Source organism: Elaeis guineensis, chromosome 3 (genome assembly GCF_000442705.2).
Source record: "Elaeis guineensis isolate ETL-2024a chromosome 3, EG11, whole genome shotgun sequence".
Taxonomy (NCBI): domain Eukaryota; kingdom Viridiplantae; phylum Streptophyta; class Magnoliopsida; order Arecales; family Arecaceae; genus Elaeis; species Elaeis guineensis.
The window spans coordinates 74440527-74454845 of NC_025995.2; the positions used below are offsets into that span (position 1 = coordinate 74440527).

The 14319-nt window shown below is 37.9% G+C and overlaps 1 protein-coding gene across 3 annotated transcripts in view; it reads left to right on the forward strand.

Moving 5' to 3' along the window:
- Nucleotides 1–13183, forward strand: part of LOC105042099 (mitochondrial metalloendopeptidase OMA1) — a 37693-nt gene extending 24510 nt beyond the window's left edge. For 2 of the 3 annotated variants that reach the window (XM_073253816.1, XM_010919197.4), the window contains exon 3: nt 12294–13183. In XM_073253816.1, coding sequence (XP_073109917.1) covers nt 12294–12543 — 250 coding nt within the window. In that variant the 3' untranslated portion in view covers nt 12544–13183. Of the gene's footprint in view, nt 1–12237; nt 12260–12293 lie in introns of those variants that run through there. The other variant, XM_073253818.1, reaches the window with a different exon arrangement.
- The last annotated feature ends 1136 nt before the right edge of the window (nt 13184–14319 follow it).

A 14319-nucleotide genomic window follows, 5' to 3' on the forward strand; every position in this document is an offset into this window, starting at 1 on the left:
ATCACTCCTCCGGTCATCTGAAGGCCTCCGCATCCTTCTACCAGCCACCATCAGCATCTCCGCAATCCCCCTCTCCTTCCCTCTCTCTCTTCCTTTCTCTGGTTCTCCCTCTTCCCTCTCTTTAGTGTGTCGGTTCGAGCCCGATATAGAATGGTACGGGGGCGTACCAAACCATACTACCGGCCGGTTGGTTCGGATTCTATTCTGGCATAGCAAACCTTGGGCAGTACTATGTTGGAGTGGGGCTTTCAAACCCTTGACTTTGTTCTTGTCTACCCAATCCTACTACTTAATGAACTCTAGGAGTGATGCTTACTATCTCGATGTCATACATATGGCTTAAGCATGATTCACAAGGAAGCAAGATGTTTGTTGCATCTGGTAGGAAATTTAAGCTGCTGATATGCAATCATAAACTGGAAAAAAAATAAGATCATAATTTTTACATTCTTAGTTTTAATTAAATAGGTGATGTCGAAAGAATGGAAGGTCGAGGAATGAAATTTGCTGGTCTCTTATCTGAGTTAATTTTTCCAACTCTTTCTTTAACAACAAATCAAAATCTCATTTTATTCCTGAGAGACGTGTTGATGAGTTATCCTTCAAGGGAAAGAACATCTTCAAAATTCTCTTTTAACAATTCTTACATGATATTTGACTTCATATGAAACTAAGTACGAAATCACAGTAACTTACCTGATCAGCTGAAAGACAGTTTTGATCGTTTGTCGCAGTCGGTGTTCTCAAGGCTTGGGTCACAGATGCTTCTGTTTATATTTCAGTTTTCGGGCTTTTATTTGCTTTCTAGCAATTTTGCACCTATTTTTATGGCCAGGTCCCATTTTAGGTGAAGCTGATAAGAAATTGTTTCAAGTCATTGTAAATTTATTTTTAACTGATTTTGATTATTTTGTGATAAAATAGTGTGCAGTTCCAAGATAGTGGAGTTTCAGGTTGATTAGGAGTTTTGTTTCGTTTAATTTGTCTTAACCAGACTCCTAATTTTGCTATACATAAGTTGGGATTCCTATTATTATTAGAAGACATTGTTTGGGTTGTTGGAATGTCTATGATAGGGTTCTATGAAGAGTGATGAATTATTAGAAGACATTTTTGTTTGAATGAATGAATGAGTTCCTTTATGTAGGTTTTTCCATGGTCTCTGTTATTTTCCTTCAGCTACCATTGCTCCTTTATTCTCTCTTCCTCATATTTATGCACTTCTGTGCCTCAGATTAATTCTTTGATTTGTAATCTTTTAGATTTGAATTTAGGTAATTTATTTTATTTCAATTATTGTTATTGTAGAAAAGCTGGTTAGATATATTCAAATTGTTTGCTTTTTTTTTTTTTTTTTGCTTGGGCTGTTCCTCTAGTGGTTTTGCTGCCTTAATTTGGGAAACAATAATATCTAAGGGATACTCTAGGTCTAGTTTGGTTTAGGAGAGGTTTTAAATTTTTGGAATTGACTTTCAAATTAATTTTGATGTCTTTTGTTGTTGCATTTTTTAAACATATGATGTATGCAATTATTAGAGAGTTTATGAGTATCTTATTCTTCCTTTTCCTATTTCCTTTTAGGTTGAAAGTTTGAGATGTCCTAGTTAAGTAAGCAGTTCAAGTTAGTAAGCCTTTATTATGTATTTTGTTATAAAAGGGGGAGATTGATTTTTGGACAGTTTGATGCATTATTTCTGATTTCTTCTTCCTGTTCATTCCTTTTGTCTTTCTGTCTCATGTCTTAATTATTTTGAGACAGGATCAATCTTCTATGAAAATTTTCTGCATAGATCTAATTTTATTTTTGTATTTCAGAAAATGCTGCTTAACTGAAATATATTCACATATTAATTGATTGTAAATGCGATCTCTCACATCAAACTACAAATTTACATTGATCCACAGCTTGGATTGATTTTTCATTAGTTAAGATGCATCATGTTTCCTTGCAAATGTAACACAAACCGAATCAAAGTTTAGCAGGTCAGCAAACCAGGCTAGTGCCACTGCCTGTCTATAGAGCCACCAATGGATGCTATAGTTGTCAGAGAATGGCTGCGAGGAATTTTTAGAATTCAAGCAACGATAGAGGGTGTTAGATGCTAGAATTGTTTAGGATTCAAGTATGTGTCCTAAGAAACATGATGTTAATTACAGCAAATCCTAAAAATGTAAAACCTGAGGAAGAGAGGTTCCTTATACTTGAAGGAGATAATGGTGGTGAATTCATTTCCATAGATAGAGGTGTCTATGGACAGAAGCAGTAATTGGAATGTGAATGGGAGATTTTCTTGTGACATGTCACACAATATCTTCATTGATGGTGGAACTGCAGAAAATGTTGTTTGGTTAAGAATCGAAACTTGAAGATTGACTGCAGAAAATATCTGTTTCAGTTGGCTTGTCTCAATTGCCATGAACCTTTTATGGTGAAACATTGGTGTTTGTTTAGCTTTTCCATTGAGAAAATCTACCCTGAGGAGGTATCATGCGATGTGGTTCCTACATCCACTGCACATTTTGTAGGGTGACATTGTGATGCGGGACAACCCTAAAGAAGAGAGAAAAAAAAATCGATCCTAATGATCAAGCTCTCTTCTGTTCATCAACAACAAATTACGTCCAGCCAGGGGCTTATTATTCCCAGGACAGACAGTATAGTTGCCTATACTCTGCTCAGGAGGCGTAATTGATTGATACGAGACTAAAGCGAGATCAATCTAAATGATACAGATGAATGCCATTCGAGAGATCAGTAAACAACTAGTAATAGAGAATTTCATAAACAGATAGCAGAAATTAAACATGCTCACAAGTAAATGCAAAAAAAAGAAATAAGAATGGAACGAGAGAAAATAAAACATTAAACCCGTGAGAAAATCAAGAAGATGATAAGATTCCGGATCGTGGTAGTTAAGAAACTACTCTGATTAGGGCTCTTAATCTTTTAACCAAACAGATCCATCGATAAAGAACTAGGTCTTTACCAACATCGGATGAAAATTAAATCAAAGATCAACTGTTAAGGAACGAAGGTCCTTGACAGCATATGATCTGTAGAATAAGAAATCACTCCTCTCAGCACGACAGATAAAAATTCTGGAGGAGACAGATCTTCTCTTGACGGAATAGGCTTGCGTGGGTAGATGGTGGAGTCGATCAGAGTCGCAGGAACACTGAATCTTAAGTAGAAGGAATAGAATAGAAAGTGGGCCTCACACCCTCCCCTTGTGGGGCGATTTTGGGTCTCACACCCTCTCCCTCTCGGAGCGATTGACATAAGTATTTATGGAGTTTGTAAAATCATTCATTGTTCTTTTTCATGGAAGATACAAGGATTTATATAGGACTCTAAGGGTCCTGTTTGTTTAGGAATCTCTTATCTTTACAAGGAAGAAATCAACCCTCCACAAAAAAGTAAAGCATTATAATCTACCATAGGAAAGAAATCAGCCTTCAACAAAATAAATAAGTAGCCAAGAACTCTTAAGGAATTCTAAGGAAGAAATGGAACTCCATGTGGGTGCTTGATGCTTGACACAACTTGGCATGAGCACGGCACATGCTGGCATGCATATTTCTTCTCTTGGCATGTGGAGAGTGGTGGCTCCAAAGGTGACGTGGACAAATCCAAGTATGGCCCTATGGACCCAAAGTCAAATACATTAAAAATTTATTGACTGAAAATAAATAACTAAAGTAGAATCAATTTAATGAGGCTTCTTCGATCCAAATCGAACTTAAATCATGTCGCCGATTTTTGATGGCTCTGGTGTCCGCACCAATTCTCCCGGGATGGGAAAAACTCGACCCTGTCGAGTGTGGGTCGATTCCGCTCTGGTGACGCTCAAGTAGATCGGGATCAATGCATTGCAGCTCTTCTCGAGTGATCCAGGTATCTTCAGACTCCGGTCGACCTCGCCATTTGACCAGATACCGCTGATAGCCTCGACTCCGGTGGAAAGGATCTGCTCATCCAAAATTCTGTCAATCTGATCGTGTTTTGCTGACATTTTGGCTGGTGGACACTCAGGGATAGGTTCGCTCTCAAAGATTGGTTCAGGCTCAAATGGCTCACTAGGTATCCGAGTTGATTTTTTATAGGCGACAAGATCTGTAATGTTAAAAGTAGAGCTAATCCCAAAATCAGAAGGTAGGTCCACAACATACGTATTTGATCCGATTTTCTTTATGATCTTAAACGGACCTGCTCCTCGGGCATGTAACTTCTTCACGGTTCCGGGGGGAAACCGTTCAGGCCTCAATCGAACCATCACATAGTCTCCCTCTGCAAACTCTTGAACACGTCGATGAGAATCTGCATTCTGTTTATAAACTTTATTACTCATACTAATTTTTTTACTGATCTCTTTATGCAGACTCTTGACATGCTGTGCAAATGACTCTGCAGATTCGAAAATCCTAGCATGCATGGGTAGTGGGATGAGGTCTATTGGTTTTCTAGATTGATATCCATGAACTACTTCAAAAGGACTCATGCCAATGGACCTATTAACAGAGCTATTATATGCAAATTCGGCTCGGGGCAGCAAAAGATCCCAATTACCCATATGTTCCCCAATCAAGCAACGTAAAAGATTTCCAAGACTCCTATTAACCATTTCGGTCTGACCGTCTATTTGCAGATGATAGGCAGAAGAAAACTTTAGTTTTGTGCCTAAAAGGTGCATAGGGTTTTCCAAAAATAGCTCATAAATCTAACATCCCTATCAGAAACAATGGTTTTAGGCAATCCATGTAGTCTAATAATCTCATCAAAGTATATCCTTGCAACTTTCGACTCATCAGACATTTGGCAACAGGGCAAGAAATGGGCCATTTTTGAAAATCTATCTACAACCACTAGAATAGAATCATGCTTCCTAGCTGTCCTAGGTAATCCCAAAAATAAAATCCATACTAACATCTTGCCAAGGACAGTCTGGTATAGGTAAGGGTGTATATAAGCCGGTGTTTTGTTTTCTCTGCTTGGCCACGGCACATGTTCTACATTGGGCAACAATTCGGGCGACATCTCTTTTCAAGCTTGACCAAAAGAACTGGGCTTCTACCAACTCTATAGTTTTATTCCTACCAAAGTGTCCAGCTAATCCTCCAGCATGTAATTCCCAAACTAAAAAATCTCTTAAAGATGTACGGGGGATACACAGCCTAGTTTCTCTAAATAGGTAACCATCCTGAAGGGTATATTCACTACGTTCTCTAGATGGCCCCTTACGTAAAGCGGTAAGTATGTCACCAAAATTTGGACACTTATAATTTTTTTAACCTTATCAAAACCAACAACTTCTATACTAACGGTGGACAGCAAAGTATGACGACGACTCAGGGCATCAGCAGCACGATTCTCTACACCTGCACGGTGTTTCAAAACAAAAGTATAGGCTTGCAAAAACTTGACCCACCTACCGTGTCTGTGATTCAATTTCTTTTGAGAATTCAGGAATCTAAGGGCCTCATGGTCAGAGTACAAAATAAATTCTTGCGGTAGTAGGTAATGCCTCCAATATCTTAAAGCTTGAATTACCGCATAAAACTCCTTATCATAGGTAGAATACTTGAGTTTAGAATCGTTAAGTTTCTCGCTAAAGTATGCTACCGGATGACCTTCTTGACTAAGGACACCACCAATCCCAACTCCTGACGCATCGCACGCTACTTCAAAAACCTTAGAAAAATCGGGAGACGTAAGATTGGGGCATGAGTTATCTTATCCTTAATGTCTAGAAAGGCTCTATTGGCTGCCCTAGTCCATTCAAAATTTTCTTTCTAATGTAGTCAGTGATGGGAGCGACTATGGTGCTAAATCCTTTTATGAACCTACGATAAAAGGTTGCTAATCCATGAAAACTCCGCACGTCATGCACACTCTTGGGCACTGGCCACTCAACTATTGCTCTAATCTTTTCAGGATCAGCAGATACACCATTGGGGGTAACAACAAAACCTAAAAAGATGATATGGTCTGTCATAAAAGCGCACTTCTTAGGATTAGCATACAAGCTTTTTTTTTAAGAACTTGACACACTCTTTGGAGGTGATCTAAATGGTCTTCCCTAGTTCGACTATAGATCAAAATGTCATCAAAATATACGACTACAAATACTCCTATAAATGGTCGTAGTACTTGGGTCATCAACCTCATAAAGGTACTAGGGGCATTAGATAATCCAAATGGCATCACCATCCACTCATATAAACCATTTTTTGTCTTGAAAGCAGTTTTCTACTCATCTCCCGGTCTAATCCTTACTTGATGGTAACCACTCTTAAGATCGATCTTAGAAAAGATAGTGAATCCGGCCATCATATCTAACATGTCATCTAACTAGGGATGGGAAAGCGGTACTTAATGGTGATCTTGTTAATGGCACGGCTATCTATGCACATCCTCCATGTACCATCCTTCTTTGGAGTCAGTAGTGTAGGAACCGCGCAAGGACTCAAACTCTCCCTCACAAATTTTTTTTTATTAGCTCTCCAACTTGTCTTTGTAGCTCGGCATGCTCATTAGGGTTCAACCTATGGTGGGGTAAGTTGGGTAGGGTAGATCCAGGAACTAAATCAATGGCATGTTGAATGTTTCTCATAGGCGGTAAGTAATCTGAAAGATCCTCAGGAAAGACATCATGAAACTCAGTAAGAAGGCTAGCTACTTCCTTAGGATAATCCACCTTAGAATCCTCACGAACTTCTCTAGCAACAAGCATCCAAACTGGTGATCCTTCACTCATGGTCGTCTCTAATTCTTTAGCACCTATCAGATTGAGGCTTCTCTTCTTAAGATTTTCTTTTGGTCCATCGTCTATCTTTCTATTAGTAGCCTTAGGTGGGGAAGGATTAATCGTGATCTTCTTACCCTGATGAGTAAAGCTACAAGAGTTGGTACGGCCATAAATCGTAACATCATTGTCGAATAGCCAAGGCCGACCTAATATGATACTTCCGACTTTCATGGGTAAGACATCGCACTACACATGATCCTGATAGGAATGAAGCTGGATGGACACACGGCATCTAAATTTGATGGGAATAGAGGAGGAATCAATCCAAGACACACGGTTTGGACTGGGATGATCTACAGGAGTTAATCCTAATCGCTTAACCGTGTCGGTGGAGATGGCGTTGATACAGCTACCGCTATCAATGATCACCTTACAAATTTTATCGTCAAATTTTATGAAGGTATGAAAAATAGAGGTCCTACGCCAGTCTTCACTTTCCTTAGTTTGGGCTAGGACATACCTAACGACTTCAAGCCTAAGGTCTGACTCAGGTGTGGCATAACCTAGGATGTCCTCAGTACTCTCAAATTGCTTGGCTAAATCTGGATCAGCTTCATAAACTTCTTCCTAATATTTTCTAGAGTTTCTCCTTCTAATTCTTCTATGATAATGATCGGTTGGGGCATTGTGCAGCAAAGTGACCGTAACCATGGCACTTGAAGCAATGAGATCGAGAACTACTTCCTTTTGATAACTCTCTATAGCTCCTTTTCCTTTATCTTCTTTTCTTCCAATAGAATTTGTAAGTGGAGGTCCGTTACTAGGAGTTTGATTAATATTAGGTCTCGATCCAGAAGGGTTACTCGGTTGGATTCAGGATGACGGGGAGTCGAATACTAGAAAATCTTTCAAAATCTAAGGCAAGTTGATAAACTTGTTCCAACGTGGTTACCTCTCGCAGAAAGAGCTCACGCTGAATATCCTCTCGTAATCCAGCTCTAAATCTAGATAAGGTAACAACTCTATCTTCGGCTACTCCACATCTCATGAGGTATTCATCAAATCTCATGATATACTCGGTGACTGATCTATTCCCTTGAGTAAGCCTCTTCCATTGATCTAAAAGTCTTTGTTGGTAAGAGGTGGGGAGGTACTTCTCTCTGAGTTTTTCTTTCATCTCATCCCAGGTTTCTATCGGATCTTGTCTTCTCTGATTGAGAAGACGTTCAATACTTTCCCAATAAAGTCGGGCTTGCCTCACCAATTTCATCCTAGCAAACCTAACTCTCCTTGCTTCAGACATTTCGTACCATCCAAAATAGTGGTCCATACCTGATTCCCAATCTAGGTACTCTCTCGGATCTAGACAACCATCAAAACTTGGGGCTTCGACTTTCACATTCCTAAGAATATGTTCATCTTGATCGAACTGGTTATGGTGCGGGCGTGCTCCTATAGGTCGATCAAGTTCTAGATTCCTACCTCTTTGTCCTATAGGTAGTCGGAGAGACTCAGGTTCAGGTTGTTTCTGCCTAGCTTCTTCTAATACCACTATCCTCTCATCCATGGCTTTCATAAAATTTTTCATATCATCAAACTTTTCAGTCAGAGCATTAATGATGGCTGCTATATTGGGATCCATATTGGTGTTGGGTGGGGAAGTAGGATGTTGGTACCAGGTACCTGATCTAGTGGTCATGCAACTCTAAGATGCAGAAATAAGGTGCAATAAAAATTAAAATACTTGAAAGTAAAGTACGAAATTTAGAGTGCGAAAATTTAACTTGCGAAAATTTAAATTGCTGAATTTAAACTAAAGCTCTAATCAACCGGCTCTGATACCAAATTGATGCGGGACAACCCTAAAGAAGAGAGAAAAAAAATCGATCCTAATGATCAAGCTCTCTTCTGTTTATCAACAACAAATCACGTCCAGCCAGGGGCTTATTATTTTCAGGACAGACAGTATAGTTGCCTATACTCTGCTCAGGAGACGTGATTGATTGATACGAGACTAAAGCGAGATCAATCTAAATGATACAGATGAATGCCATTCGAGAGATCAGTAAACAACTAGTAATAGAGAATTTCATAAACAGATAGCAGAAATTAAACATGCTCACGAGTAAATACAAAAAAAAGAAATAAGAATGGAACGAGAGAAAATAAAATATTAAACCCGTGAGAAAATCCAAGAAGATGATAAGATTCCGGATCGTGGTAGTTAAGAAACTACTCTGATTAGGGCTCTTAATCTTTTAACCAAACAGATCCATCGATAAAGAACTAGGTCTTTACCAACATCGGATGAAAATTAAATCAAAGATCAACTGTTAAGGAACGAAGGTCCTTGACAGCATATGATCTGTAGAATAAGAAATCACTCCTCTCAGCACGACAGATGAAAATTCTGGAGGAGACAGATCTTCTCTTGACGGAATAGGCTTGCGTGGGTAGATGGTGGAGTCGATCAGAGTCGCAGGAACACTGAATCTTAAGTAGAAGGAATAGGATAGAAAGTGGGCCTCACACCCTCCCCTTGTGGGGCGATTTTGGGTCTCACACCCTCTCCTTTCGGAGCGATTGACACAAGTATTTGTGAGTTTGTAAAATCATTCATTGTTCTTTTTCATGGAAGATACAAGGATTTATATAGGACTCTAAGGGTCTGTTTGTTTAGGAATCTCTTATCTTTACAAGGAAGAAATCAACCCTCCACAAAAAAGTAAAGTATTATAATCTACCATAGGAAAGAAATCAGCCTTCAACAAAATAAGTAAGTAGCAAGAACTCTTAAGAAATTCTAAGGAAGAAATGGAACTCCATGTGGGTGCTTGATGCTTGACACAACTTGGCATGAGCACATCACATGCTGGCATGTATATTTCTTCTCTTGGCATGTGGAGAGTGGTGGCTCCAAAGGTGACGTGGACAAATCCAAGTATGGCCCTATGGACCCAAAGTCAAATACATTAAAAATTTATTGACTGAAAATAAATAACTGAAGTAGAATCAATTTAATGAGGCTTCTTCGATCCAAATCGAACTTAAATCATGTTGCCGATTTTTGATGGCTCTGGTGTCCGCACCACATTGGTTGTACAACCTCAGTGTTTGGCACAATGCACAAGCCAGCACCTATAATTTCAACTAAAAGAAGTTTTGACTCTCCAACCTATGCCACCAATGACCCCATAAACTGTCAGGGAAAAGCAATGAGGATTAGCCAGAAAGACCACTTATCATGGTAAAGGCATATTACATCCGTATACAACTGAAAATCGCTCCAGCCAAACAAGCTCAAGGACAAGGAACGTGCAATGGATGCTATTGATGCAATTTCATTTTTGAATTGTTTAATTTTAATTTATTAGTTCAGTTTTTTAGTCATTAATTTTCTATTTTTAGTGGGAAATGTATTGAAGCATATTATTCACAAGTGTTCTTCATGCTACAGCACTGTGAACATTAACCATGAAATACAAAGATTATCCTAGAAAATAGGGGGTCTCAGATTGTGTTTTAGCTTGGTTGGTTTCCTAACTTAGAGGGTCCTAAACAGGGTTAGGAGTAGTGGGTAACTGAAGCTATATAAAGGTGGTTGGCTATTTTGCTGGCCTTAGAATTGTACAAAAAGGCAGCAGGCCTCCTTCCCTTCTTCCTCTTATTCTTTCTTGTTTTCATTCTCTCTTGTTTTCTTCTCTACCCTATGCTTTCTTTTTTCTACTTTTCTTCTCACATTTTCCATATTATTCAGTTCTCATTAATGGTATAAGAAAATACAGCACATTACTTCTTTGCAACTGATTAGATCCATCCAGTCAAGTCAGATCTGACTTTGTTTAATTATATATATGAATCAGTCAACAGTTATATATTTTCTCTGTGTAGCCTTCAATTAGAAAGAAGCTACATCACTCATCAGATGCTCAAGTGAAGATGTCCTATTTATGAGGAAGAGAATCCAAAATGATATGCCCCGAAGAGAATCCAAAATGATATGCCCTAAAGACCTAAGCAGAGATTTTTAGTTACAATTTAAATATATCAGAACTATGCCATGTGGATAGTTTGAACCTTTAATAGCAGAATGAACTCCATGGTACTTTATTAATGGGTTGTGCTGCACGTGTTGAGAAGATGATACAAGCAATGATTTTACATCTACTACAAAAGCACAAGCGGGAACCTGAACTTTTCTGTGAGAATTTTGGGGCAGTGATAATCATAATAGATATCTAACAAAAGAAAAAGAAAAAGAAAAAGATTATCATGATGGATAGCCTCTACTTTTATGGCAGTCAGAAAAACCTAGAATAATTTGACCAAATCTGGCATTCAGTGGACCAATAGTATGTACAACTCATGTGAGGCACTAAATGTCCTAATGCATATTTAGATGGTCCTCTTAGACTTCTAGGTTTAACCGTGGTTTCTGTTGTGGGGAAAACCAATAGGTGAGCTGATTGAATCGCTAGTATTGACTGAAGAAATGAAGAGCAAAAATGTTCTATAATCTTCAAAGGCTTCTACGCAATAGTGAAGAAAACACGGAAGCCTGCGAAGGGTGCTAAACCTGCCCTTGTGTGGCTATTTGATAAGGATCAATATCATATTCTTTTTAGTTGAATAGGAAACAACAGACAACAGGTGAATGCATGGAGGACTTCAACATGCCAGTTATAACTCAATTTAGTCTTGAGTTCTAGGACTACTAAAACTGCTCACGAAATACTATGAAAGTATCTTATAGAAGATAATGACCAAGTATGACAGACGGAAAAATAGAAATTAACTAACCATAGCTAACACATTGAAATATTTTTGATTGGATGGTTTTTCATTGATTTTTTATTTGTCCTTTTGTAGTCCTTGATATTCCTTTTGATGCTAGTGGACTTCTTGATCTTTGGATTTCTCTTTTTGTTTCATTTATTTCATCATCTTGCTGGTTAGTTGTGGATGACCTTGTAACATTTTGTTAAGTTGCTAAAATAATTGTCATTAAACTTCTTGGCAATCATAATTTGTATGGACCCATAAAACTATAGCTCAAACAAAAAACTTGCTTTTAACCAGATATATTGTTCTAAATATAATGCATATTGGTTAAGTGAATTGCAACCTCGGTATTACCATATTTCCTTGCATATCCTATCACTAGGAGCACTGTTAGTTATGCGAGTAGCTTTTATTGCCTCTGCATACAATGTTGTAGCTATTTAGCAGTTTTAAGTTTAACCATGCGATATATGATTTTATTCCTGCAGAAACTTGAGTTGGGAGTTACTTGGAATTTGATATATGCTTTGATAACTTTATCTGCAGATATTGTAGCATGTGACACTTTCAATACTTCTGACATGTCTAACATTGCTTCCTTGATTCTGGTAGACTGTGGTTGCTAAAATTTTGCTTCTATGTTATTATTTAGTCTTTAAAATGGAAACTTGATTATCACATCACTGTCAGTTCTATACATTGTTCACAGATGAAGTCGGTGCATTTTTGTTATATATATTGTTCATAGATGGATTGTCTTGTCAGGATGGAAATGGAGGCAGATTATATAGGTCTCTTGCTACTTGCTGCAGCTGGATATGACCCCCGTGTGGCCCCAAAGGTCTATGAGAAACTGGGACAGATTGGGGGAGATTCAGCACTAAGAGACTATCTCTCCACTCATCCATCTGGCAAGAAAAGAGCACAATTGTTATCTCAAGCTCAGGTCATGGAAGAAGCACTGGCCATATATAGAGAATCTACTGGTGGTTATGGGGTAGGAGGCTTCCTCTAAGCACTAGTGCTCTCGTTTTAGGTGCAGTTTTTGTAGGACAAACCATGCCCGTCTGGCCTGAGCATGGGTGGGAGCTTTGGTTGGATCAAAGAACAGATCACCTGTTTCTCCTGTTCATCAGGTTGCTGTCTAGTTTCCAGTTGTAAACATGTAGTTGGAAAAATCAGAATAAGCAGTTGATTCGCTTGGCAATAATATGGAACAACCCTCACCCAGAACTTCTTGGCTGAGTATGTTCTCCAGCGCAAAAACATGGTAATGATGAAAATCTGCAAGCAATTTCTGTCAACTATCTAAATAGGAGCACTTCTAGCTCCTGAGGGCGAGTCAAGAGATTGCAAGCTGTCTTCAGGTTCTCCTTTTTTTTTTAATTATTTTTTGTTTTGTCTATGCATGGCTGGTGCTAGGAGAGTTGTTGGATTCTGTCCTTAGAACTAACTTCTGGGGGTGATAATAGCTTCATTAATGGAGGCGCACACATACATCTCCATCTGCGTCTGTAGGAGAAAGAGAAAAATTAATGGTGTCTGTGTTGCTGTAAGTGAAAGAGAAAGATTAATGGTTTCATTTGCTTGTGATGAAATCCAATAATGTATTCTTGGATGAATTCTGGTGTAAAGAGTTCTGATCTTAATGACTAGTTTGCGCTTCTGCTGTGTTGACTGGTTACCATCCTGCATCTCGTTGTAGCAGGTCTTAATCCAGGAGGATGGTTCTTCCGGCTCATTTGAGGGTTGCGTGTATGCTTAAATTGTTCCATTCTTTATCTAGTCTGAGTTGGTCGGTCTTCTCTTGGCAGCTGAACCATACGATTTCAACACCATGCCTCCTGGGTTGGTTTTGTTTACAATTTCGTGAAGTTGAGGGTTATAGACTGACCATACACCCTGTTCTATCCGTGGAACATATGTTGTTTGCTCTCTAGTTGGGCGGTAAGATTTGGAGAAGGATAATCACTGGTTCTCAAAACTCGCATTTTAAAATTAAAGAGTCAGGTGGAAGAAGGGGGAGAGGTCTATGTTTCTGAATTTTTTATAGCTGGATTTTTTGAAAAAAATTTTAAAATGAAATTTCTACTCAAAAATTTTTTGAGATTTTGAGAAAGTCAAGGTAGTGTGTTCTTTTGAGAGTCAAAATTGTCGAACCGAGATTCGACTCGTAAATTGTCCGTACTTTAACTTAGGATCATGGCTCGAATCATGACTTAAATCATAAGATTCAATAACAAATTCAATTTTTTTATTATAAAATGATAAATATTAACATAAAAATAAAATTTATATTATAAAAATAATGAAAATATAATAATATCTTATTTTGTGCAATGAATTTGATGATCACGTCGTCTAAATGGAAAGGCACTTGCCTCCGTTGCAAGAAATATGAGTCCGAATCCCAATCAATATTATATTATTTGTATAACAAAATAATTTAAGAAATATAAAAATAAAAGTAAAATCTAAATATATATCATTTATTAATCAATGAACACTCAAAAAATATAGATAAGTTTAAAATACTAAATCTAAAATATAAATAAAAAATAAATATTAAGCATTATTAATTCACTGTTCACTCAAAAAACTAAATAGAATCTTCAATCATCGTAATCATCTTCAAGGCTAATGTTGCCGCCGCCGCTACCGCCATTATCATTGTCATCTTCAAGTATAATCATTTCTTGATTATTTTCTTCTTCCTCCTCTTTTTTCTCATTAATTTCGTCATCTTCAATCACTTCAATATCTTTCTCAATAACCTTTTCTTTTTCTTTAT